This window comes from Salvelinus fontinalis, chromosome 33 (assembly GCF_029448725.1).
Source record: "Salvelinus fontinalis isolate EN_2023a chromosome 33, ASM2944872v1, whole genome shotgun sequence".
In the NCBI taxonomy this organism is placed as follows: Eukaryota; Metazoa; Chordata; class Actinopteri; order Salmoniformes; family Salmonidae; genus Salvelinus; species Salvelinus fontinalis.
In genome coordinates this window covers 2,842,822-2,866,026 of record NC_074697.1, presented here as the reverse complement: position 1 = coordinate 2,866,026, position 23,205 = coordinate 2,842,822, and the positions used below count along the sequence as shown (strand labels likewise).

General features: G+C 46.1%; 1 protein-coding gene across 2 annotated transcripts in view; it reads left to right on the top strand.

Moving 5' to 3' along the window:
- The window catches only part of LOC129831641 (small G protein signaling modulator 2-like), a 162,376-nt gene extending 139,269 nt beyond the window's left edge, over window positions 1–23,107 (top strand). For both annotated transcript variants that reach the window (XM_055894991.1, XM_055894990.1), the window contains 6 exons: window positions 5,881–6,005; window positions 6,296–6,378; window positions 6,692–6,801; window positions 7,753–7,849; window positions 12,509–12,676; window positions 13,885–23,107. In XM_055894991.1, the coding sequence (XP_055750966.1) occupies window positions 5,881–6,005; window positions 6,296–6,378; window positions 6,692–6,801; window positions 7,753–7,849; window positions 12,509–12,676; window positions 13,885–13,973 (672 nt within the window). In that variant the 3' untranslated portion in view covers window positions 13,974–23,107. The remainder of the gene's footprint in view (window positions 1–5,880; window positions 6,006–6,295; window positions 6,379–6,691; window positions 6,802–7,752; window positions 7,850–12,508; window positions 12,677–13,884) is intronic.
- Window positions 23,108–23,205: the final 98 nt, after the last annotated feature.

Here is a 23,205-nt window from a genome sequence, read left to right as displayed (position 1 = left end):
ACTGTTCTGAGTACTGTTCTAGATACTGTTCTGGATACTGTTCTAGATACTGTTTTAGATACTGTTTTAGATACTGTTATAGATAATGTTCTAGATACTGTTCTGAGTACTGTTCTAGATACTTTTCTGAGTACTGTTCTGGATACTGTTCTGAGTTCTGTTCTGGATACTGTTCTGAGTACTGTTCTGGATACTGTTCTAGATACTGTTCTGAGTACTGTTCTGGATACTGTTCTAGATACTGTTCTGAGTACTGTTCTAGATACTGTTCTGGATACTGTTCTGAGTACTGTTCTGAGTACTTTTCTGAGTACTGTTCGGGATACTGTTCTGAGTACTGTTCTGGATACTGTTCTGGATACTGTTCTGGATACTGTTCTGGATACTGTTCTGGATACTGTTCTGAGTTCTGTTCTAGATACTGTTCTGAGTACTGTTCTGGATACTGTTTTGGATACTGTTCTAGATACTGTTCTGAGTACTGTTCTGGATACTGTTCTGAGTACTGTTCTGGATACTGTTCTGGATACTGTTCTGAGTACTGTTCTGGATACTGTTCTGAGTACTGTTCTGGGTACTGTTCTGGATACTGTTCTGGATACTGTTCTGGATACTGTTCTGAGTACTGTTCTGGATACTGTTCTGGATACTGTTCTGAGTTCTGTTCTGGATACTGTTCTGAGTTCTGTTCTGGATACTGTTCTGAGTACTGTTCTAGATACTGTTCTGGATACTGTTCTGAGTACTGTTCTGGATACTGTTCTGAGTTCTGTTCTGGATACTGTTCTGAGTTCTGTTCTGGATACTGTTCTGAGTACTGTTCTGGATACTGTTCTAGATACTGTTCTGAGTACTGTTCTGGATACTGTTCTAGATACTGTTCTGAGTACTGTTCTGGATACTGTTCTGGATACTGTTCTGAGTACTGTTCTGAGTACTGTTCTGAGTACTGTTCTGAGTACTGTTCTGGATACTGTTCTAGATACTGTTCTGGATACTGTTCTGAGTACTGTTCTGAGTACTGTTCTGAGTACTGTTCTGGATACTGTTCTAGATACTGTTCTGGGTTCTGTTCTGGATACTGTTCTGAGTACTGTTCTGAGTACTGTTCTGGATACTGTTCTGAGTACTGTTCTGAGTACTGTTCTGGATACTGTTCTAGATACTGTTCTGAGTACTGTTCTGAGTACAGTTCTAGATACTGTTCTGGATACTGTTCTGGATACTGTTCTGGATACTGTTCTGGAGACCGTTCTGGATACCGTTCTAGATACTGTTCTGAGTACTGTTCTGGATACTGTTCTGGAGACCGTTCTGGATACCGTTCTGAGTACCGTTCTGAGTACTGTTCTAGATACTGTTCTAGATACTGTTCTGGATACTGTTCTAGATATTGTTCTGGATACTGTTCTAGATACTGTTCTGGATACTGTTCTGAGTACTGTTCTGAGTACTTTTCTGAGTACTGTTCGGGATACTGTTCTGGATACTGTTCTGAGTTCTGTTCTAGATACTGTTCTGAGTACTGTTCTGGATACTGTTTTGGATACTGTTCTAGATACTGTTCTGAGTACTGTTCTGGATACTGTTCTGAGTACTGTTCTGGATACTGTTCTGGAGACCGTTCTGGATACTGTTCTGGATACTGTTCTAGATACTGTTCTGAGTACTGTTCTGGATACTGTTCTGGATACTGTTCTGGATACTGTTCTGGATACTGTTCTAGATACTGTTCTGGATACTGTTCTGGATACTGTTCTAGATACTGTTCTAGATACTGTTCTAGATACTGTTCTGGATACTGTTCTGGATACTGTTCTGAGTACTGTTCTGGATACTGTTCTAGATACTGTTCTGAGTACTGTTCTGGATACTGTTCTGAGTACTGTTCTGGATACTGTTCTGGATAATGTTCTGAGTTCTGTTCTGGATACTGTTCTGGATACTGTTCTGGATACTGTTCTGGATACTGTTCTGAGTTCTGTTCTGGATACTGTTCTGGATACTGTTCTAGATACTGTTCTGGATACGCTTCTGGATACTGTTCTAGATACTGTTCTAGATACTGTTCTGGATACTGTTCTGAGTACTGTTCTGGATACTGTTCTAGATACTGTTCTGGATACTGTTCTAGATACTGTTCTGAGTACTGTTCTGAGTACTGTTCTGGATACTGTTCTGAGTACTGTTCTGGGTACTGTTCTGGGTACTGTTCTGGGTACTGTTCTGGATACTGTTCTGGATACTGTTCTGGGTACTGTTCTGGGTACTGTTCTGGATACTGTTCTGGATACTGTTCTGGATACTGTTCTAGATACTGTTCTGAGTACTGTTCTGGATACTGTTCTGGATACTGTTCTAGATACTGTTCTGGATACTGTTCTGGATACTGTTCTGGATACTGTTCTGAGTTCTGTTCTAGATACTGTTCTGAGTACTGTTCTGGATACTGTTTTGGATACTGTTCTAGATACTGTTCTGAGTACTGTTCTGGATACTGTTCTGAGTACTGTTCTGGATACTGTTCTGGATACTGTTCTGAGTACTGTTCTGGATACTGTACTGGATACTGTTCTGGATACTGTTCTAGATACTGTTCTGAGTACTGTTCTAGATACTTTTCTGAGTTCTGTTCTGGATACTGTTCTGAGTTCTGTTCTGAGTTCTGTTCTGAGTTCTGTTCTGGATACTGTTCTGGATACTGTTCTGGATACTGTTCTGGATACTGTTCTAGATACTGTTTTAGATACTGTTTTAGATACTGTTATAGATAATGTTCTAGATACTGTTCTGAGTACTGTTCTAGATACTTTTCTGAGTACTGTTCTGGATACTGTTTTGAGTTCTGTTCTGGATACTGTTCTGAGTACTGTTCTGGATACTGTTCTAGATACTGTTCTGAGTACTGTTCTGGATACTGTTCTAGATACTGTTCTGAGTACTGTTCTAGATACTGTTCTGGATACTGTTCTGAGTACTGTTCTGAGTACTTTTCTGAGTACTGTTCGGGATACTGTTCTAGATACTGTTCTGAGTACTGTTCTGAGTACTGTTCTGGATACTGTTCTAGATACTGTTCTGAGTTCTGTTCTGGATACTGTTCTGAGTTCTGTTCTGGATACTGTACTGGATACTGTTCTTGATACTGTTCTGAGTACTGTTCTGAGTACTGTTCTGGATACTGTTCTGAGTACTGTTCTAGATACTGTTCTGGATACTGTTCTAGATACTGTTCTGGATACTGTTCTGGATACTGTTCTGAGTACTGTTCTAGATACTGTTCTGAGTACTGTTCTGGATACTGTTCTGAGTACTGTTCTGGATACTGTTCTGGAGACCGTGTTGGATACTGTTCTTGATACTGTTCTGAGTACTGTTCTGGATACTGTTCTGGAGACCGTTCTGGATACTGTTCTGGATACTGTTCTAGATACTGTTCTGAGTACTGTTCTGGATACTGTTCTGGATACTGTTCTGGATACTGTTCTGGATACTGTTCTAGATACTGTTCTGGATACTTTTCTGGATACTGTTCTAGATACTGTTCTAGATACTGTTCTAGATACTGTTCTGGATACTGTTCTGGATACTGTTCTGAGTACTGTTCTGGATACTGTTCTAGATACTGTTCTGAGTACTGTTCTGAGTACTGTTCTGGATACTGTTCTGGATACTGTTCTGGATACTGTTCTGAGTACTGTTCTAGATACTGTTCTGGATACTGTTCTGAGTACTGTTCTGAGTACTGTTCTGGATACTGTTCTAGATACTGTTCTGAGTTCTGTTCTGGATACTGTTCTGAGTTCTGTTCTGGATACTGTACTGGATACTGTTCTTGATACTGTTCTGAGTACTGTTCTGAGTACTGTTCTGGATACTGTTCTGAGTACTGTTCTAGATACTGTTCTGGATACTGTTCTAGATACTGTTCTGGATACTGTTCTGGATACTGTTCTGGATACTGTTCTGAGTACTGTTCTAGATACTGTTCTGAGTACTGTTCTGGATACTGTTCTGAGTACTGTTCTGGATACTGTTCTGGAGACCGTGTTGGATACTGTTCTTGATACTGTTCTGAGTACTGTTCTGGATACTGTTCTGGAGACCGTTCTGGATACTGTTCTAGATACTGTTCTGGATACTGTTCTGGATACTGTTCTGGATACTGTTCTAGATACTGTTCTGGATACTGTTCTGGATACTGTTCTAGATACTGTTCTAGATACTGTTCTAGATACTGTTCTGGATACTTTTCTGGATACTGTTCTGGATACTGTTCTGAGTACTGTTCTGGATACTGTTCTGAGTACTGTTCTGGATACTGTTCTGAGTACTGTTCTGGATACTGTTCTGGATAATGTTCTGAGTTCTGTTCTGGATACTGTTCTGGATACTGTTCTGGATACTGTTCTGAGTTCTGTTCTGGATACTGTTCTGGATACTGTTCTAGATACTGTTCTGGATACTGTTCTAGATACTGTTCTAGATACTGTTCTGGATACTGTTCTGAGTACTGTTCTGGATACTGTTCTAGATACTGTTCTGAGTACTGTTCTGGATACTGTTCTGGATACTGTTCTGGATACTGTTCTGAGTACTGTTCTAGATACTGTTCTGGATACTGTTCTAGATACTGTTCTGGATACTGTTCTGGATACTGTTCTAGATACTGTTCTAGATACTGTTCTGGATACTGTTCTGGATACTGTTCTAGATACTGTTCTGGATACTGTTCTAGATACTGTTCTGGATACTGTTCTGGATACTGTTCTGAGTACTGTTCTGGATACTGTTCTAGATACTGTTCTGGATACTGTTCTAGATACTGTTCTGAGTACTGTTCTGGATACTGTTCTGAGTTCTGTTCTGAGTTCTGTTCTGAGTACTGTTCTGGATACTGTTCTAGATACTGTTCTGAGTACTGTTCTGAGTACTGTTCTGAGTACTCTTCTGGGTACTGTGAGTACTGCTCTGGATACTGTTCTAGATACTGTTCTGAGTACTGTTCTGAGTACTGTTCTGAGTACTGTTCTGGATACTGTTCTGGATACTGTTCTGGATACTGTTCTGAGTACTGTTCTGGATACTGTTCTGGATACTGTTCTGGATACTGTTCTGAGTACTGTTCTGGGTACTGTTCTGGATACTGTTCTGGATACTGTTCTAGATACTGTTCTGAGTACTGTTCTGGATACTGTTCTGGATACTGTTCTGGATACTGTTCTGAGTACTGTTCTGGGTACTGTTCTGGGTACTGTTCTGGATACTGTTCTGGATACTGTTCTAGATACTGTTCTGAGTACTGTTCTGGATACTGTTCTGGATACTGTTCTAGATACTATTCTGGATACTGTTCTGGATACTGTTCTGAGTTCTGTTCTGAGTTCTGTTCTAGATACTGTTCTGAGTACTGTTCTGGATACTGTTCTGGATACTGTTCTGAGTACTGTTCTAGATACTGTTCTGAGTACTGTTCTGGATACTGTTCTGGATACTGTTCTGGATACTGTTCTGGATACTGTTCTGAGTACTCTTCTGGATACTGTTCTGGATACTGTTCTAGATACTGTTCTGAGTACTGTTCTAGATACTTTTCTGAGTTCTGTTCTGGATACTGTTCTGAGTTCTGTTCTGGATACTGTTCTGAGTTCTGTTCTGGATACTGTTCTGGATACTGTTCTAGATACTGTTCTAGATACTGTTATAGATACTGTACTGGATACTGTTCTGAGTACTGTTCTGGATACTGTTCTAGATACTGTTCTGGATACTGTTCTGAGTTCTGTTCTGAAGGCAATTTTACTGCATTGATATTTACCCTTCAAGTGAACTGAAACGGATCAAATTGAAGTGTGTGTGTGCGTGTGCGCGTGTGTGTAGATTGAGCTGCTGGACACAGTGGCTCTGAACCTCCACAGGATAGATAAGGATGTCCAGCGCTGTGACCGTAACTACTGCTACTTTACGACCGCTAACCTGGAGAAACTACGCAACATCATGTGCAGGTAAACAAACACATGCACGTACACACACACACACACACGCACACACAGACACACACTTGAATTTGATCCATTTCAGTTCACTCATTCGCTCACGTCTCTTCTTCGTGTTTCCCTCTTCTTACCCCCCTTCCTCCCCTCTCTTTTCCCAATCTCCCTCCCCCCTCTTCCTCCTCTTTCCCCCCTTTTCCTCCCCCTCTTCTTTCCCCCCCCTTCCTCCCCCTCTTCTTTCCCCTCTTCCCCCCCTCTTTTCCCAATCTTCCTCCCCCTTTTCTTTCCCCATCCTGTCCCAGCTATGTGTGGGAGAATCTGGAGATGGGTTATGTCCAGGGGATGTGTGACCTGCTGGCCCCTCTCATGGTCATTCTGGACGATGGTATGAACCTCAGTCAACCTCTCAAATGGAACCCTATTCCCTATACTGTGCACTTCTTTTGACCAGGGCCCTATGAAGCCCGTTAGCCGTTTGCCGTTAGCTGTTAGCTAGCAATTAGTAATGATACATTAGCAATTATAGCCATTTGCAATTAGCTTTTACTCATTAGCCGTTGCATTACACAGTGATCAGTGATGGAAGGGGCATGTATGTGTCTAATCCTTGGTCACAATATACAGAAAAAGTACAGCGTCTCCCAGAGTATTTGTTGACCCTCGCCCCCCCCCCCCCCATGCCTTCCTCCCTCCATCAGAGTGCCTGGCGTACAGCTGCTTCACCCAACTGATGAAGAGGATGAGCCAGAACTTCCCCAACGGCGGAGCCATGGACACACACTTTGCCAACATGAGGTCCCTCATACAGGTCTGGTGTTGTATTGATTTAACCTTTATTTAACTAGGCAAGTCAGTTTTAGGAACAAATTGTTATTTACAATGATGGCCTAGGAACAGTGGGTTAACTGCTTGTTTAGGGGCAACAGATTTTTACCTTGTCAGCTCAGGGTTTAGATCTAGCAACCTTTCGGTTACTGGCCCAACGCTCTAACCACTAGGCTACCTGCCGGTTACTGGCCCAACGCTCTAACCACTAGGCTACCTGCTGGTTACTGGCCCAACGTTCTAACCACTAGGCTACCTGCCGGTTACTGGCCCAACGCTCTAACCACTAGGCTACCTGCTGGTAACCACTAGGCTACCTGCTGGTTACTGGCCCAACACTCTAACCACTAGGCTACCTGCTGGTTACTGGCCCAACGCTCTAACCACTAGGCTACCTGCTGGTTACTGGCCCAACGCTCTAACCACTAGGCTCCCTGCTGGTTACTGGCCCAACGCTCTAACCACTAGGCTACCTGCTGGTTACTGGCCCAACGCTCTAACCACTAGGCTACCTGCTGGTAACCACTAGGCTACCTGCTGGTTACTGGCCCAACACTCTAACCACTAGGCTACCTGCTGGTTACTGGCCCAACGCTCTAACCACTAGGCTACCTGCTGGTGACTGGCCCAACACTCTAACCACTAGGCTCCCTGCTGGTTACTGGCCCAACGCTCTAACCACTAGGCTACCTGCTGGTTACTGGCCCAACGCTCTAACCACTAGGCTACCTGCCGGTTACTGGCCCAACGCTCTAACCACTAGGCTACCTGCTGGTTACTGGCCCAACGCTCTAACCACTAGGCTACCTGCCGCCCTGACTGTGTGTGTGTGTGTGTGTGTGTGTGCATGTGCGCGTGCATGCTCAAATTATCCTAACATGACCCCTAACCTGTGGTCTGCTCTGTTGTGGTCTCTGTTTGATGATGTCATCAGATCCTGGACTCGGAGCTGTTTGAGCTGATGCATCAGAATGGAGACTACAGCCACTTCTATTTCTGTTACCGCTGGTTCCTGTTGGACTTCAAAAGAGGTACGATACGCTTCACAAACAACACTCTTTCCATTTATTTAATTACATTTTTTGAGGGGGATTTTGAAGCTTTACTTAGACAATTATGAAACAGGGGGGGGTTACAGGCAAGTAAGAGAAGCAGTGTGAGAATATGCCCTGTTTTAAGCTCCTTGCCAACTTTGCAGTATTTTTTTGTTATTGTTATTATTTCGTGCATTATTGCTTACAGACGAAAGTAACTTTTGGATATTAGATCGGCGGTCACTCATCAACATTTCAACCAGAAATTTTACTTCCCTGAATTGGATCCTTTTTGTGTGAACTCCCCGAGGCAGTTCCATTCATCCTGGGGGGGAGGCTGCTCCAAGACGACGACGCCGGACAAGAGGAAGAAGGAGTGGACTTCAAGTCCGACTCAGGAGGCGTGCACACCACCCACCGCTTCCGAGTATATTACTCGCGAACATTCAGTCCCTGGACAATAAAGTAGATGAGCTCAGGGCGAGGATCTCGTTCCAGAGAGACATCAGGGACTGTAACATACTCTGTTTCACGGAATCATGGCTCTCTCCGGATATACTGTCCCCGTCCATTCAGCCAGTGGGATTGTCCGTCGATCGCACTGACAGGAAGAAATATATATTTTTTTATTAAGGTGGAAGTGTATGTTTCATGATTATCTACTCGTGGGTTTATTGTGGTAACATACAGCAACTCAAATCATTTTGTTTTCCCGATGTGGAAAAACTCACCATCAAATGCAGACCGCATTTCCTCCTGAGAAAATGTTCTTCGGCTGTGTATATTCCCCCCCCACCCCCAAAGCCGACACGGTGACGGCTCTAAAAGAACTACACTGGACTTTGCACACTGGACTTTGCGCAAACTGGAAACCGCATATCCTGAGGCCGCATTTATTGTACCTGGGGATTTTAACAAAGGAAATCTAAGGGAAAAAAACCTACGGAAGTTCTTTCATCACATCTCCTGTACTACGCATCGAGCACTCTTGACTCTTGGGCAGATTGCTCTGTATTGTTGTGTATTGTTGTGTATTGTTGCACTGTTTGAGCTAGAAACATAAGCATTTCTCTGCACCTGCAATAACGTCTGCAAAATATGTGTACGCCGTCCAATCAAATTTGATTTTATTTGAACAGTGGGAAGGGTGTAATGCTAGGATTGAACCTTGGTCTTCAGTAGGGAGTTTTATAAGGTTGAAGTCGGAAGTTTACATACACTTAGGTTGGAGTCATTAAAACTTGTTTTTCAACCACTCCACAAAGTTCTTGTTAACAAACTATAGTTTTGGCAAGTCGGTTAGGACATCTACTTTGTGCATGACACAAGTCATTTTTCCAACAATTGTTTACAGACAGATTATTTCACTTATAATTCACTGTATCACAATTCCAATGGGTCAGAAGTTTACATACACTAAGTTGACTGTGTCTTTAAACAGCTTGGAAAATTCCAGAAAATTATGTCATGGCTTTAGAAGCTTCTGATAGGCTAATTGACATCATTTGAGTCAATAGGAGGTATACATGTGGATGTATTTCAAGGCCTACCTTCGAACGCAGTGCCTCTTTGCTTGACATGATGGGAAAATCAAAAGAAATCAGCCAAGACCTCATCAAAAAAATTGTAGACGTCCACAAGTCTGGTTCATCCTTGGGAGTAATTAAAAACGCCTGAAGGTACCACGTTCATCTGTACAAACAATAGTACGCAAGTATAAACACCAGGGGACCACGCAGCCGTCATACCGCTCAGGAAGGAGATGCATTCTGTCTCCTAGAGATGAACATACTTTGGTGCGAAAAGTGCAAATCAATCCCAGAACAACAGCAAAGGACTTGTGAAGATGCTGGAGGAAACAGGTACAAAATTATCTATATTCATAGTAAAACGAGTCCTATATCGACATAACCTGAAAGGCCGCTCAGCAAGGAAGATGCCACTGCTCCAAAACTGCCATAAAAAGCCAGACTACAGTTTGCAACTGCACATGGGGACAAAGATCGTACATTTTGGAGAAATGTCCTCTGGTCTGATGAAACAAAAATAGAACTGTTTGACCATAATGACCATCGTTATGTTTGGAGGGAAAAGGGGGAGGCATGCAAGCCGAAGAACACCATCCCAACCGTGAAGCATGGGGGTGGCAGCATCATGTTGTGGGGGTGCCTTGCTGCAGGAGGGACTGGTGCAATTCACAAAATAAATGGATGGCATCATGAGGAAGGGAAATGATATGGACATATTGAAGCAACATCTCAAGACATCAGTCAGGAAGTTAAAGCTTGGTCGCAAATGGGTCTTCCAAATGGACAATGACTACAAGCATACTTCCACAGTTGTTGCAAAATGGCTTAAGGACAAGAAAGTGAAGGTATTGGAGTGGCCATCACAAAGCCCTGACCTCAATCCAATAGAACATTTGTGGGCAGAACTGAAAAAGCGTGTGACTAACGAGGCCTACAAACCTGACTCAGTTACACCAGCTCTGTCAGGAGGAATGGGCCAAAATTCACCAAACTTATTGTGGGAGGCTTTGGAAGGCTACCCAAAACGTTTGACCCAAGTTAAACAATTTAAAGGCAATGCTACCAAATACTAATTGAGTGCATGTAAACTTCTGACCCACTGGGAATGTGATGAAAGAAATAAAAGCTGAAATAAATCATTCTCTCTACTATTATTCTGACATTTCACATTCTTTTAAAATAAAGTGGTGATACTGACTTAAGACAGGGATTTTCTACGACGATTAAATGTCAGGAATTGTGAAAAACTGAGTTTAAATGTATTTGGCTAAGGTGTATGTAAACTTCCGACTTCAACTGTATGTGAAGCGCCAGGAGTTTTACCAACCTTGGTTCTGTCTCCAGTAGGGAGTTTTATATGATATGAGCCAGGAGTTTTACCAACCTTGGTTCTGTCTTCAGTAGGGAGTTTTATATGATATGAGTCAGGAGTTTTACCAACCTTGGTTCTGTCTTCAGTAGGGAGTTTTATATGATATGAGCCAGGAGTTTTACCAACCTTGGTTCTGTCTTCAGTAGGGAGTTTTATATGATATGAGCCAGGAGTTTTACCAACCTTGATTCTGTCTTCAGTAAGGAGTTTTATATGATATGAGCCAGGAGTTTTACCAACCTTGGTTCTGTCTTCAGTAGGGAGTTTTATATGATATGAGCCAGGAGTTTTACCAACCTTGGTTCTGTCTTCAGTAGGGAGTTTTATATGATATGAGTCAGGAGTTTTACCAACCTTGGTTCTGTCTCCAGTAGGGATTTTTTATGATATGAGTGTGGTACACAGGGTTTCTGTATGACATTTCAGATTGGGGTTGAATACAATGCAAGTAACTGTTTGTGTGTATCTCCCCTCTGTGTGTGTGCCTCCTCTGTGTGTGTGTGTGTGTGTGTCCTCTGTGTGTGTGCCTTCTCTGTGTGTGTGTGTGTGTGTGTCTCCTCTGTGTGTGTGTGTGCCTCCTCTGTGTGTGTGTGTGTGTGTGTGCCTCCTCTGTGTGTGTGTGTGCCTCCTCTGTGTGTGTGTGTGCCTCCTCTGTGTGTGTGTGTGTCTCCTCTGTGTGTGTGTGTGTCTCCTCTGTGTGTGTGTGCCTCCTCTGTGTGTGCCTCGTGTGTGTGTGTGTCCTCTGTGTGTGTCTCCTCTGTGTGTGTGTGTCTCCTCTGTGTGTGTGTGCCTCCTCTGTGTGTGTGTGTGTCTCCTCTGTGTGTGTGTGTGTCCTCTGTGTGTGTGTCCTCTGTGTGTGTGTGTCTCCTCTGTGTGTGTGTGTCTCCTCTGTGTGTGTGTCCTCTGTGTGTGTGTGTGTCCTCTGTGTGTGTGTGTGTCCTCTGTGTGTGTGTCCTCTGTGTGTGTGTCTCCTCTGTGTGTGTGTGCCTCCTCTGTGTGTGTGTGTCTCCTCTGTGTGTGTGTCTCCTCTGTGTGTGTGTGCCTCCTCTGTGTGTGTGTGCCTCCTCTGTGTGTGTGTCCTCTGTGTGTGTGTGTGTCCTCTGTGTGTGTCTCCTCTGTGTGTGTGCCTCCTCTGTGTGTGTGTCCTCTGTGTGTGTGTGTGTCCTCTGTGTGTGTGTGTGTGTGTGTGTGTGTGTGTCTCCTCTGTGTGTGTGTGCCTCCTCTGTGTGTGTGTGTGTCCTCTGTGTGTGCCTCCTCTGTGTGTGTGTGCCTCCTCTGTGTGTGTGTGCCTCCTCTGTGTGTGTGTGCCTCCTCTGTGTGTGTGTGCCTCCTCTGTGTGTGTGTGTCCTCTGTGTGTGTCTCCTCTGTGTGTGTGTCCTCTGTGTGTGTGTGTGTGTGTGCCTCCTCTGTCTGTGTGTGTGTGCCTCCTCTGTCTGTGTGTGTGTCTCCTCTGTCTGTGTGTGTGTGTCTCCTCTGTCTGTGTGTGTGTGTCTCCTCTGTCTGTGTGTGTGTGTCTCCTCTGTCTGTGTGTGTGTGTCTCCTCTGTGTGTGTGTCCTCTATGTGTGTGTGTGTGTGTGCCTCCTCTGTCTGTGTGTGTGTGTCTCCTCTGTGTGTGTGTGTCTCCTCTGTCTGTGTGTGTGTGTCTCCTCTGTGTGTGTGTGTCTCCTCTGTCTGTGTGTGCCTCCTCTGTGTGTATGTGTCCTCTGTGTGTCCTCTGTGTGTGTGTGCCTCCTCTGTGTGTCTCTCCCCTCCAGAGCTGCTGTACCCGGATGTGTTCTCAGTATGGGAGGTGATCTGGGCGGCCCCTCATATCTCCTCTCAGCACTTCATCCTGTTCCTGGCCCTGGCTCTGGTAGAGGTCTACAGAGAGATCATCAGAGACAATACCATGGACTTCACTGACATCATCACCTTCTTCAACGGTGACAGACAGACAGACAGACAGACAGACAGACAGACAGACAGACAGACAGACAGACAGACAGACAGACAGACAGACAGAGAGTGACAGACAGTGCACTACTTTAGACCAGGGTCCTATAGATCCCTATTTAGTGCACTACTTTAAACCAGGGCCCTATAGAACCCTATTCCCTATATAGTGCACTACTTTAGACCAAGTGAAATGTGTTGGGATGGGCCCTATGGCTCTGGTCAGAAGTTATGTAATAAAAAATAATTTAACCTTTATTTAAAATTATTTAACCTTTATTTAACTAGGCAAGTCAGTTAAGAACAAATTCTTATTTACTATGCCGGCCTACCCCGGACGACGCTGGGCCTATTGTGCGCCGCCCTATGGGACTCCCAGTCACGGCCGGTTGTGATACAGCCTGGATTCCAACCAGGGTCTGTAGTGACGCCTCTAGCACTGAGATGCAGTGCCTTTGACCGCTGCGCCACTCGGAAGCCCCAACAAGTAGAGAATAGGTTGCCATTTAGGACCCCAACAAGTAGAGAATAGGTTGCCATTTAGGACCCCAACAAGTAGAGAATAGGTTGCCATTTAGGACCCCAACAAGTAGAGAATAGGTTGCCATTTAGGACCCCAACAAGTAGAGAATAGGTTGCCATTTAGGACCCCAACAAGTAGAGAATAGGTTGCCATTTAGGACCCCAACAAGTAGAGAATAGGTTGCCATTTAGGACCCCAACAAGTAGAGAATAGGTTGCCATTTAGGACCCCAACAAGTAGAGAATAGGTTGCCATTTAGGACCCCAACAAGTAGAGAATAGGTTGCCATTTAGGACCCCAACAAGTAGAGAATAGGTTGCCATTTAGGACCCCAACAAGTAGAGAATAGGTTGCCATTTAGGACCCCAACAAGAACATGGTGAAATGTGTTGGGATGGAGCAGAAAGGTGTAGGCAAACTGTTCATTACAGATTGTATGTGTATAAAACCATCTCCCTGACTTCCTGTGTGTGTGTGTCTGTCTGTCTGTCTGTCTGTCTGTCTGTCTGTCTGCCTGTCTGCCTGCCTGCCTGCCTGTCTGTCTGTCTGTCTGTCTGTCTGTCTGTGTGTATAAAACCATCTCCCTGACTTCCTGTGTGTGTGTGGGTGGGTGTGCGTGCGTGTGTGTGTATAAAACCATCTCCCTGACTTCCTGTGTGTGTGTGTGTGTAACAGAGATGGCAGAGCGTCATGACGTGCAGCACATCCTTCAGATCGCCAGAGAGCTGGTGCACAAGGTCCAGTCTCTCATCGAGAACAAGTGAGGAGGAGGAGGATGAAGAGGGCCGGGGGAGGAGAGGTAGAGAGCAGCCAGATACCATCACTGCATCCCTCCACCCGCCCATCCATCCTCTGCATCCATCTTACCCCTCTTTACCCCTCCCAAACCTGTGGAAGAGACAGACGTGGGCCCTCTATCCCTCCACCCGCCCATCCATCCTCATCCTCTCCAGCCGGACCAGTGAAGGATGAAGGCTCCAGGTTGACCATCCTAGCCTGGATGAAGGCTCCAGGTTGACCATCCTAGCCTGGATGAAGGCTCCAGGTTGACCATCCTAGCCTGGATGAAGGCTCCAGGTTGACCATCCTAGCCTGGATGAAGGCTCCAGGTTGACCATCCTAGCCTGGATGAAGGCTCCAGGTTGACCATCCTAGCCTGGATGAAGGCTCCAGGTTGACCATCCTAGCCTGGATGAAGGCTCCAGGTTGACCATCCTAGCCTGGATGAAGGCTCCAGGTTGACCATCCTAGCCTGGATGAAGGCTCCAGGTTGACCATCCTAGCCTGGATGAAGGCTCCAGGTTGACCATCCTAGCCTGGATGAAGGCTCCAGGTTGACCATCCTAGCCTGGATGAAGGAGAGAACAGGGGGAAAGGAGAGGGATGTTGGCTGGGTCCTGGTTTCAGTGCTAGGTCTAGTCCTGGACTGGGTCTGGTCTAGGTCTGGTCCTGGTCTAGGTCTGGTCCTGGTTCCAGTGCTAGTTCTGGTCTAGGTCTGGACCTGGTCTAGGTCTGGTCCTGGTCTAGGTCTGGTCCTGGTTGCAGTGCTAGTTCTGGTCTAGGCCTGGTCCTGGTCTAGGCCTGGTTCCAGTGCTAGGTCTGGACCTGGTCTAGGTCTGGACCTGGTCTAGGTCTGGACCTGGTCTAGGTCTGGTCTAGGTCTGGTCCTGGTCTAGGTCTGGTCTAGGTCTTGTCCTGGTTCCAGTGCTAGGTCTGGTCCTGGACTAGGTCTGGTCTAGGTCTAGGTCTGGTCCTGGTCTATGTCGGGTCCTGGTTCCAGTGCTAGGTCTAGGTCTAGTCCTGGACTGGGTCTATGTCTGGTCCTGGTCTAGGTCTAGTCCTGGTCTAGGTCTGGTCCTGGACTATGTCTGGTCCTGGTCTAGGTCGGGTCTAGGTCTGGCCCTGGTCTAGGTCTGGTCCTGGTCTAGGTCTGGTCCTGGTCTAGGTCTGATCCTGGTCTAGGTCGGGTCCTGGTCTAGGCCTGGTCCTGGTTCCAGTGCTAGGTCTAGGTCTGGTCCTGGACTGGGTCTTTGTCTGGTCCTGGTCTAGGTCTGGACCTGGTCTAGGTCTGGTCTATGTCTGGTCCTGGTCTAGGTCTGGTCCTGGTCTAGGTCTGGTCCTGGTCTAGGTCTGGTCCTGGTCTAGGTCGGGTCCTGGTTCCAGTGCTAGGTCTAGGTCTGGTCTAGGTCTGGTCCTGGTCTAGGTCTGGTCCTGGTTCCAGTGCTAGGTCTAGGTCTGGTCCTGGACTGGGTCTTCGTCTGGTCCTGGTCTAGTATGTAGTATGACCAGTATGTAGATGTTGTTTACAAGCACCCGGTCACAGAATGCCATGGTTGGTTGGTTGCTGTCAGACATTTGGAGTTGTCTGTATGCTCGTTAGTTGGATCACACTGTGACTGCCCGCATTGCTTTATTCTCTACTATTCACCAGGGGTGGCAGGTAGCCTAGTGGTTAGAGCGTAGAGTTGGCAGGTAGCCTAGTGGTTAGAGCGTAGAGTTGGCAGGTAGCCTAATGGTTCGAGCGTAGAGGTGGCAGGTAGCCTAATGGTTAGAGTGTAGAGGTGGCAGGTAGCCTAGTGGTTAGAGCGTAGAGTTGGCAGGTAGCCTAATGGTTCGAGCGTAGAGGTGGCAGGTAGCCTAATGGTTAGAGTGTAGAGGTGGCAGGTAGCCTAGTGGTTAGAGTGCAGAGGTGGCAGGTAGCCTAATGGTTAGAGTGTAGAGGTGGCAGGTAGCCTAGTGGTTAGAGTGTAGAGGTGGCAGGTAGCCTAGTGGTTAGAGCGTAGAGGTGGCAGGTAGCCTAGTGGTTAGAGCGTAGAGGTGGCAGGTAGCCTAGTGGTTAGAGCGTAGAGGTGGCAGGTAGCCTAGTGGTTAGAGCGTAGAGGTGGCAGGTAGCCTAGTGGTTAGAGCGTAGAGGTGGCAGGTAGCCTAGTGGTTAGAGCGTAGAGGTGGCAGGTAGCCTAGTGGTTAGAGCGTAGAGGTGGCAGGTAGCCTAGTGGTTAGAGCGTAGAGGTGGCAGGTAGCCTAGTGGTTAGAGCGTAGAGGTGGCAGGTAGCCTAGTGGTTAGAGCGTAGAGGTGGCAGGTAGCCTAGTGGTTAGAGCGTAGAGGTGGCAGGTAGCCTAGTGGTTAGAGCGTAGAGGTGGCAGGTAGCCTAGTGGTTAGAGCGTAGAGGTGGCAGGTAGCCTAGTTGTTAGAGCGTAGAGGTGGCAGGTAGCCTAGTGGTTAGAGCGTAGAGGTGGCAGGTAGCCTAGTGGTTAGAGCGTAGAGGTGGCAGGTAGCCTAGTGGTTAGAGCGTAGAGGTGGCAGGTAGCCTAGTGGTTAGAGCGTAGAGGTGGCAGGTAGCCTAGTGGTTAGAGCGTAGAGGTGGCAGGTAGCCTAGTGGTTAGAGCGTAGAGGTGGCAGGTAGCCTAGTGGTTAGAGCGTAGAGGTGGCAGGTAGCCTAGTGGTTAGAGCGTAGAGGTGGCAGGTAGCCTAGTGGTTAGAGCGTAGAGGTGGCAGGTAGCCTAGTGGTTAGAGCGTAGAGGTGGCAGGTAGCCTAGTGGTTAGAGCGTAGAGGTGGCAGGTAGCCTAGTGGTTAGAGCGTAGAGGTGGCAGGTAGCCTAGTGGTTAGAGCGTAGAGGTGGCAGGTAGCCTAGTGGTTAGAGCGTAGAGGTGGCAGGTAGCCTAGTGGTTAGAGCGTAGAGGTGGCAGGTAGCCTAGTGGTTAGAGCGTAGAGGTGGCAGGTAGCCTAGTGGTTAGAGCGTAGAGGTGGCAGGTAGCCTAGTGGTTAGAGCGTAGAGGTGGCAGGTAGCCTAATGGTTAGAGCGTAGAGGTGGCAGGTAGCCTAGTGGTTAGAGCGTAGAGGTGGCAGGTAGCCTAGTGGTTAGAGCGTAGAGGTGGCAGGTAGCCTAGCGGTTAGAGTTGGGCCAGTAACCGAAAGGTTGCTGGATCGAATCCCTGAGCTGACAAGGTAAAAATCTGTTGTTCTGCCCCTGAACAAGGCAGTTAACCCCACTGTTCCCCGGGAGGCTGTCAATGTAAATAATTTGTTCTTAACTGACTTGCCTAGTTAAATAAAGGTTAAATAAAACAATTTAAAAAAAAATATTAGTACCTGTCTCCATCACAGAGACCCAAGTATATGATACCAATCAGTGAGATTGAGATTCCTCTGTGTTGAATTGGACTAGGGGCTAAATGATATACTGTGTGATGCTTCATCAAGTGTTACTTTGTTTTAGAGTGACACAAAATTAGTGTCAATGACCGAGCAAGCTGGTGGCCAGAGACTGAGTACAGTACATTATACACTCAGTGGCCAGTTTATTAGGTACAGTGAGTCACGTGGCTTGCTACATAAAGCAGGCAGACAGGCATCGAGACATTCAGTTACTGTTTGATTGAACGTTAGAATGGGCTAAATGAGTGACCTAAGCGACTGAGCGTGGTATCGTCGGTGCCAGGTTCCAGTATCTCAGAAACGGCCTCCTGGGCTTTTCACGCACACGACAGCGTCTGGGGTTTACAGAGAACGGTGCGACAAACAAACATCTAGTCAGCGGCAGTCTTGTGGGTGAAAACAGCTCGTTGATGAAAACGGTCGAAGGACAATGGACAGAATCGTGGAAGATAACAGGCCGGCCACAAATAACGGCACAGTACAACAGTGGTATGCAGAACGTCATCTCGGAACATACAACTCGTCGGTCCTGGTCTCGGATGGGGTTTTGCAGCAGACGACCACACCGGGTTCCTATCAGCTAAAAACAAGAAGAAGAGTCTCCAGTGGCCACGCCATCACCAACACCGGGTTCCTACCAGATAAAAACAAGAAGAAGAGACTCCAGTGGCCACGCCATCACCAACACTGGGTTCCTACCAGATAAAAACAAGAAGAAGAGGCTCCAATGGCCACGCCATCACCAACACCGGGTTCCTATCAGATAAAAACAAGAAGAAGAGTCTCCAGTGGCCACGCCATCACCAACACCGGGTTCCTACCAGATAAAAACAAGAAGAAGAGGCTCCAGTGGCCACGCCATCACCAACACTGGGTTCCTACCAGATAAAAACAAGAAGAAGAGGCTCCAGTGGCCACGCCATCACCAACACTGGGTTCCTACCAGATAAAAACAAGAAGAAGAGGCTCCAGTGGCCATCACCAACACTGGGTTCCTACCAGATAAAAACAAGAAGAAGAGTCTCCAGTGGCCACGCCATCACCAACACTGGGTTCCTACCAGATAAAAACAAGAAGAAGAGTCTCCAGTGGCCCCACCATCACCAACACTGGGTTCCTACCAGATAAAAACAAGAAGAAGAGGCTCCAGTGGCCACGCCATCACCAACACTGGGTTCCTACCAGATAAAAACAAGAAGAAGAGTCTCCAGTGGCCACGCCATCACCAACACCGGGTTCCTACCAGATAAAAACAAGAAGAAGAGTCTCCAGTGGCCACGCCATCACCAACACTGGGTTCCTACCAGATAAAAACAAGAAGAAGAGTCTCCAGTGGCCACGCCATCACCAACACTGGGTTCCTACCAGATAAAAACAAGAAGAAGAGTCTCCAGTGGCCACACCATCACCAACACCGGGTTCCTACCAGATAAAAACAAGAAGAGTCTCCAGTGGCCACCCCATCACCAACACCGGGTTCCTACCAGATAAAAACAAGAAGAAGAGGCTCCAGTGGCCACGCCATCACCAACACCGGGTTCCTACCAGATAAAAACAAGAAGAAGAGGCTCCAGTGGCCACGCCATCACCAACACCGGGTTCCTACCAGATAAAAACAAGAAGAAGAGGCTCCAGTGGCCACGCCATCACCAACACCGGGTTCCTACCAGGTAAAAACAATTAGAAGAGTCTCCAGTGGCCACGCCATCACCAACACTGGGTTCCTACCAGATAAAAACAAGAAGAAGAGGCTCCAGTGGCCACGCCATCACCAACACTGGGTTCCTACTAGATAAAAACAAGAAGAAGAGGCTCCAGTGGCCACGCCATCACCAACACTGGGTTCCTACCAGATAAAAACAAGAAGAAGAGGCTCCAGTGGCCACGCCATCACCAACACTGGGTTCCTACCAGATAAAAACAAGAAGAAGAGGCTCCAGTGGCCACGCCATCACCAACACTGGGTTCCTACCAGATAAAAACAAGAAGAAGAGTCTCCAGTGGCCACTCCATCACCAACACTGGGTTCCTATCAGATAAAAACAAGAAGAAGAGGCTCCAGTGGCCACGCCATCACCAACACCGGGTTCCTACCAGATAAAAACAAGAAGAAGAGTCTCCAGTGGCCACGCTATCACCAACACTGGGTTCCTACCAGATAAAAACAAGAAGAAGAGGCTCCAGTGGCCACGCCATCACCAACACTGGGTTCCTACCAGATAAAAACAAGAAGAAGAGGATCCAGTGGCCACACCATCACCAACACTGGGTTCCTACCAGGTAAAAACAAGAAGAAGAGTCTCCAGTGGCCAGTCGGTTAGGACATCTACTTTGTGCATGACACAAGTAATTTTTCCAACAATTGTTTACAGACAGATTATTTCACTTATAATTCACTGTATCACAATTCCAGTGGGTCAGAAGTTTACATTCACTAAGTTGACTGTACCTATCAGAAGCTTCTCATTTGAGTCAATTGGAGGTGTGCCTGTGGATGTATGTCAAGGCCTACCTTCAAACGCAGTACCTCTTTGCTTGACATCATGGGAAAATCAAAAGAAATCAGCCAAGACCTCATCATTTTTTTTATAGACTTCCACAAGTCTGGTTCATCCTTGGGAGCAATTTCCAAACGCCTGAAGGTACCAAGTTGATCTGTACAAACAATAGTACGCAAGTATAAACACCGTGGGACCACGCAGCCGTCATACCGCTCAGGAAGGAGATGCGTTCTTTCTCCTAGAGATGAATGTACTTTGGTGCGAAAAGTGCAAATCAATCCCAGAACAACAGCAAAGGACCTTGTGAAGATGCTGGAGGAAACAGGTACAAACGTATCTTTATCCACAATAAAACGAGTCCTATATCGACAGAATCTGAAAGGCCGCTCAGCAAGGAAGATGCCACTGCTCCAAAACCACCATAAAAAAGCCAGACTACGGTTTGCAACTGCACAAGGGGACAAAGATCATACTTTTTTTGGAGAAATGTCCCCTGGTCTGATGAAATAAAAATAGAACTGTTTGGCCATAATGACCATCATTATGTTTGGAGGAAAAAGGGGGTGGCTTGCAAGCCGAAGAACACCATCCCAACCGTGAAGCACGGGGGTGGCAGCATCATGTTGTGGGGGTGCTTTGCTGCAGGAGGGCCTGGTGCACTTTACAAAATAGATGGCATCATGAGGGAGGAACATTTTGTGGATATATTGAAGCAACATCTCAAGACATCAGTCAAGAAGTTAAAGCTTGGTCGCAAATGGGTCTTCCAAATGGACAATGACCCCAAGCATACTTCCAAAGTTGTGGCAAAATGGCTTAAGGACAACAAAGTCAAGGTATTGGAGTGGCCATCACAAAGCCCTGACCTCAATCCCATAGAAAATTTGTGGGCAGAACTGCAAAAGCATGTGCGAGCAAGGAGGCCTACAAACCTGACTCAGTTACACCAGCTCTGTTTGGAATGGGCCAAACTGCACTCAACTTATTGTGGGAAGCTTGTGGAAGACTACCCAAAACATTTGACCCAAGTTAAACAATTTAAAGGCAATGCTACCAAATACTAATTGAGTGTATGTAAACTCCTGACCCACTGGGAATGTGATGAAAGAAATAAAAGCTGAAATAAATCACTCTCTACTACTTCTGCTACTTTCTCTACTACTTCTACTCTCTACTACTTCTGACATTTCACATTCTTAAAATAAAGTGATGATCCTAACTGACCTAAGACAGGGACTTTTTACTAGGATTAAATGTTAGGAATTGTGAAAAACTGAGTTTAAATGTATTTGGCTAAGGTGTATGTAAACTTCCAACTTCAACTGTACATCCTTACCAGTCTCCAGTGGCTCCCAATAATAACCTTCACTCTTACTTCCAAAATGGCTGCCATGGAGTGGTGCAATCCAGAGAAGACCCTGTGACCACATTGCCCAGTCTTCCCCAATCCTGAGATGTTGTGGAGAAATCAGCGTTTCAGTATGGAGAGTACCCATTATGGGCCGATAGTGGTAAGGAAGGTGTTGTAGTGGGATGCTCCCAAATAGAACCCTATTCCCTATATAGTGCACTACTTCAGACCAGGGCCCTATAGAACCCTATTCCGTATAAAGTGCACTACTCTTGACAAGGGCCCCGGGCAGTGGTTCTCAATAGTTTTCCATTACTGTACCACCAAGTACATTTGGTTCTGCCCAGAGTACCTCTGAAGTACCCCCTCATGTGCATTTTATCAGGAGACTTCAAAAGTACCCCCTGTGGACAGGCCAATTATCCCTAGTTGAGAACCACTGATGAAGAGAATAGGGTTCTTTTTTGAACACTCATGGTTTAAGTCGATTTTTTTAAATGTAACCTTTATTTAACGAGGCAAGTCAGGTAGAGAACAAATTATTTACAATGACGGCCTACCCCGGACGACGCTGGGACAATTGTGCGCCGCCGTATGGGACTCTCAATCACAGCCGGTTGTGATACGGCCTGGAATCGAACCAGGGACTGTAGTGACACCTCTAGCACTGAGAGGCAGTACCTTGCGCCACTCGGGAGCCCCTCAACTACACGTGGTAGTTTCTGATTGAAGTGTGTGGGGGGGGGGGGGGGGTTTAGTAGCCTGGAATCCAAACTGATTCTATGATGTTTCACCGTTGTTACAAATGGTGAGCACAGTGTTTCAGTCTGGTTGAACTAGGCTAGATTGGAGAGAGAGCTATTTTGTTCCAATCAAGATCATGTGTACCAAAGCCTGGAAACAGCCCCGTCGGTGGCAAGATGATAATGTGCAATTTCATACCGTATCTCAGACTGTTTACTAGGCGTAAAAATACATGTTTTAAACAACCAGTTTAAATATAATTTCTGTTGTTTGAAAATCTCTGAAGTCTATACTGACTGATGTAAGTAAATATAACAAAACTTTTTTTTAAAGTCCAATATTTCTATGAGGACAGTATATCAGGACATATAGTGGATTTTAATGGGTACTTTTTACCTTGTTTTTAGAGAAGTGTGTATAACTGAAGGCCCGTTGCTGTGTATAACTGAAGGCCCGTTGCTATGTATAACTGAAGGCCCGTTGCTATGTATAACTGAAGGCCCGTTGCTGGGTATAACTGAAGGCCCGTTGCTGGGTATAACTGAAGGCCCGTTGCTGGGTATAACTGAAGGCCCGTTGCTGGGTATAACTGAAGGCCCGTTGCTGGGTATAACTGAAGGCCCGTTGCTGTGTATAACTGAAGGCCCGTTGCTGGGTATAACTGAAGGCCCGTTGCTATGTATAACTGAAGGCCCGTTGCTGGGTATAACTGAAGGCCCGTTGCTGTGTATAACTGAAGGCCCGTTGCTGGGTATAACTGAAGGCCCGTTGCTGGGTATAACTGAAGGCCCGTTGCTGGGTATAACTGAAGGCCCGTTGCTATGTATAACTGAAGTCCCGTTGCTGTGTATAACTGAAGGCCCGTTGCTATGTATAACTGAATGCCCGTTGCTATGTATAACTGAAGGCCCGTTGCTGGGTATAACTGAATGTGTGGAACCTTTGTTACACCTAGTTGACTTGTATTTTCTAATTAATCAGAAGTGAGAGAACACAACATCCATTTCAAAATGATGTTTTGAAAAAGCCAACGTTTGAATTGCGGAGTGTATTTGTATGTAAAAGGACGCATCGTTTGCCTTGAATGTAATGTATTACTATAAAACAAAATATATTGTTCTTTATTATTAAAAGATTTTAAATTACTGGAGGTGGCCATGTCTAGATGTTAATTACTGGAAGTAGCTCATTTTAAACATATAGATTACGTCCCAACTGACACCCCATTCCATATATACACTGA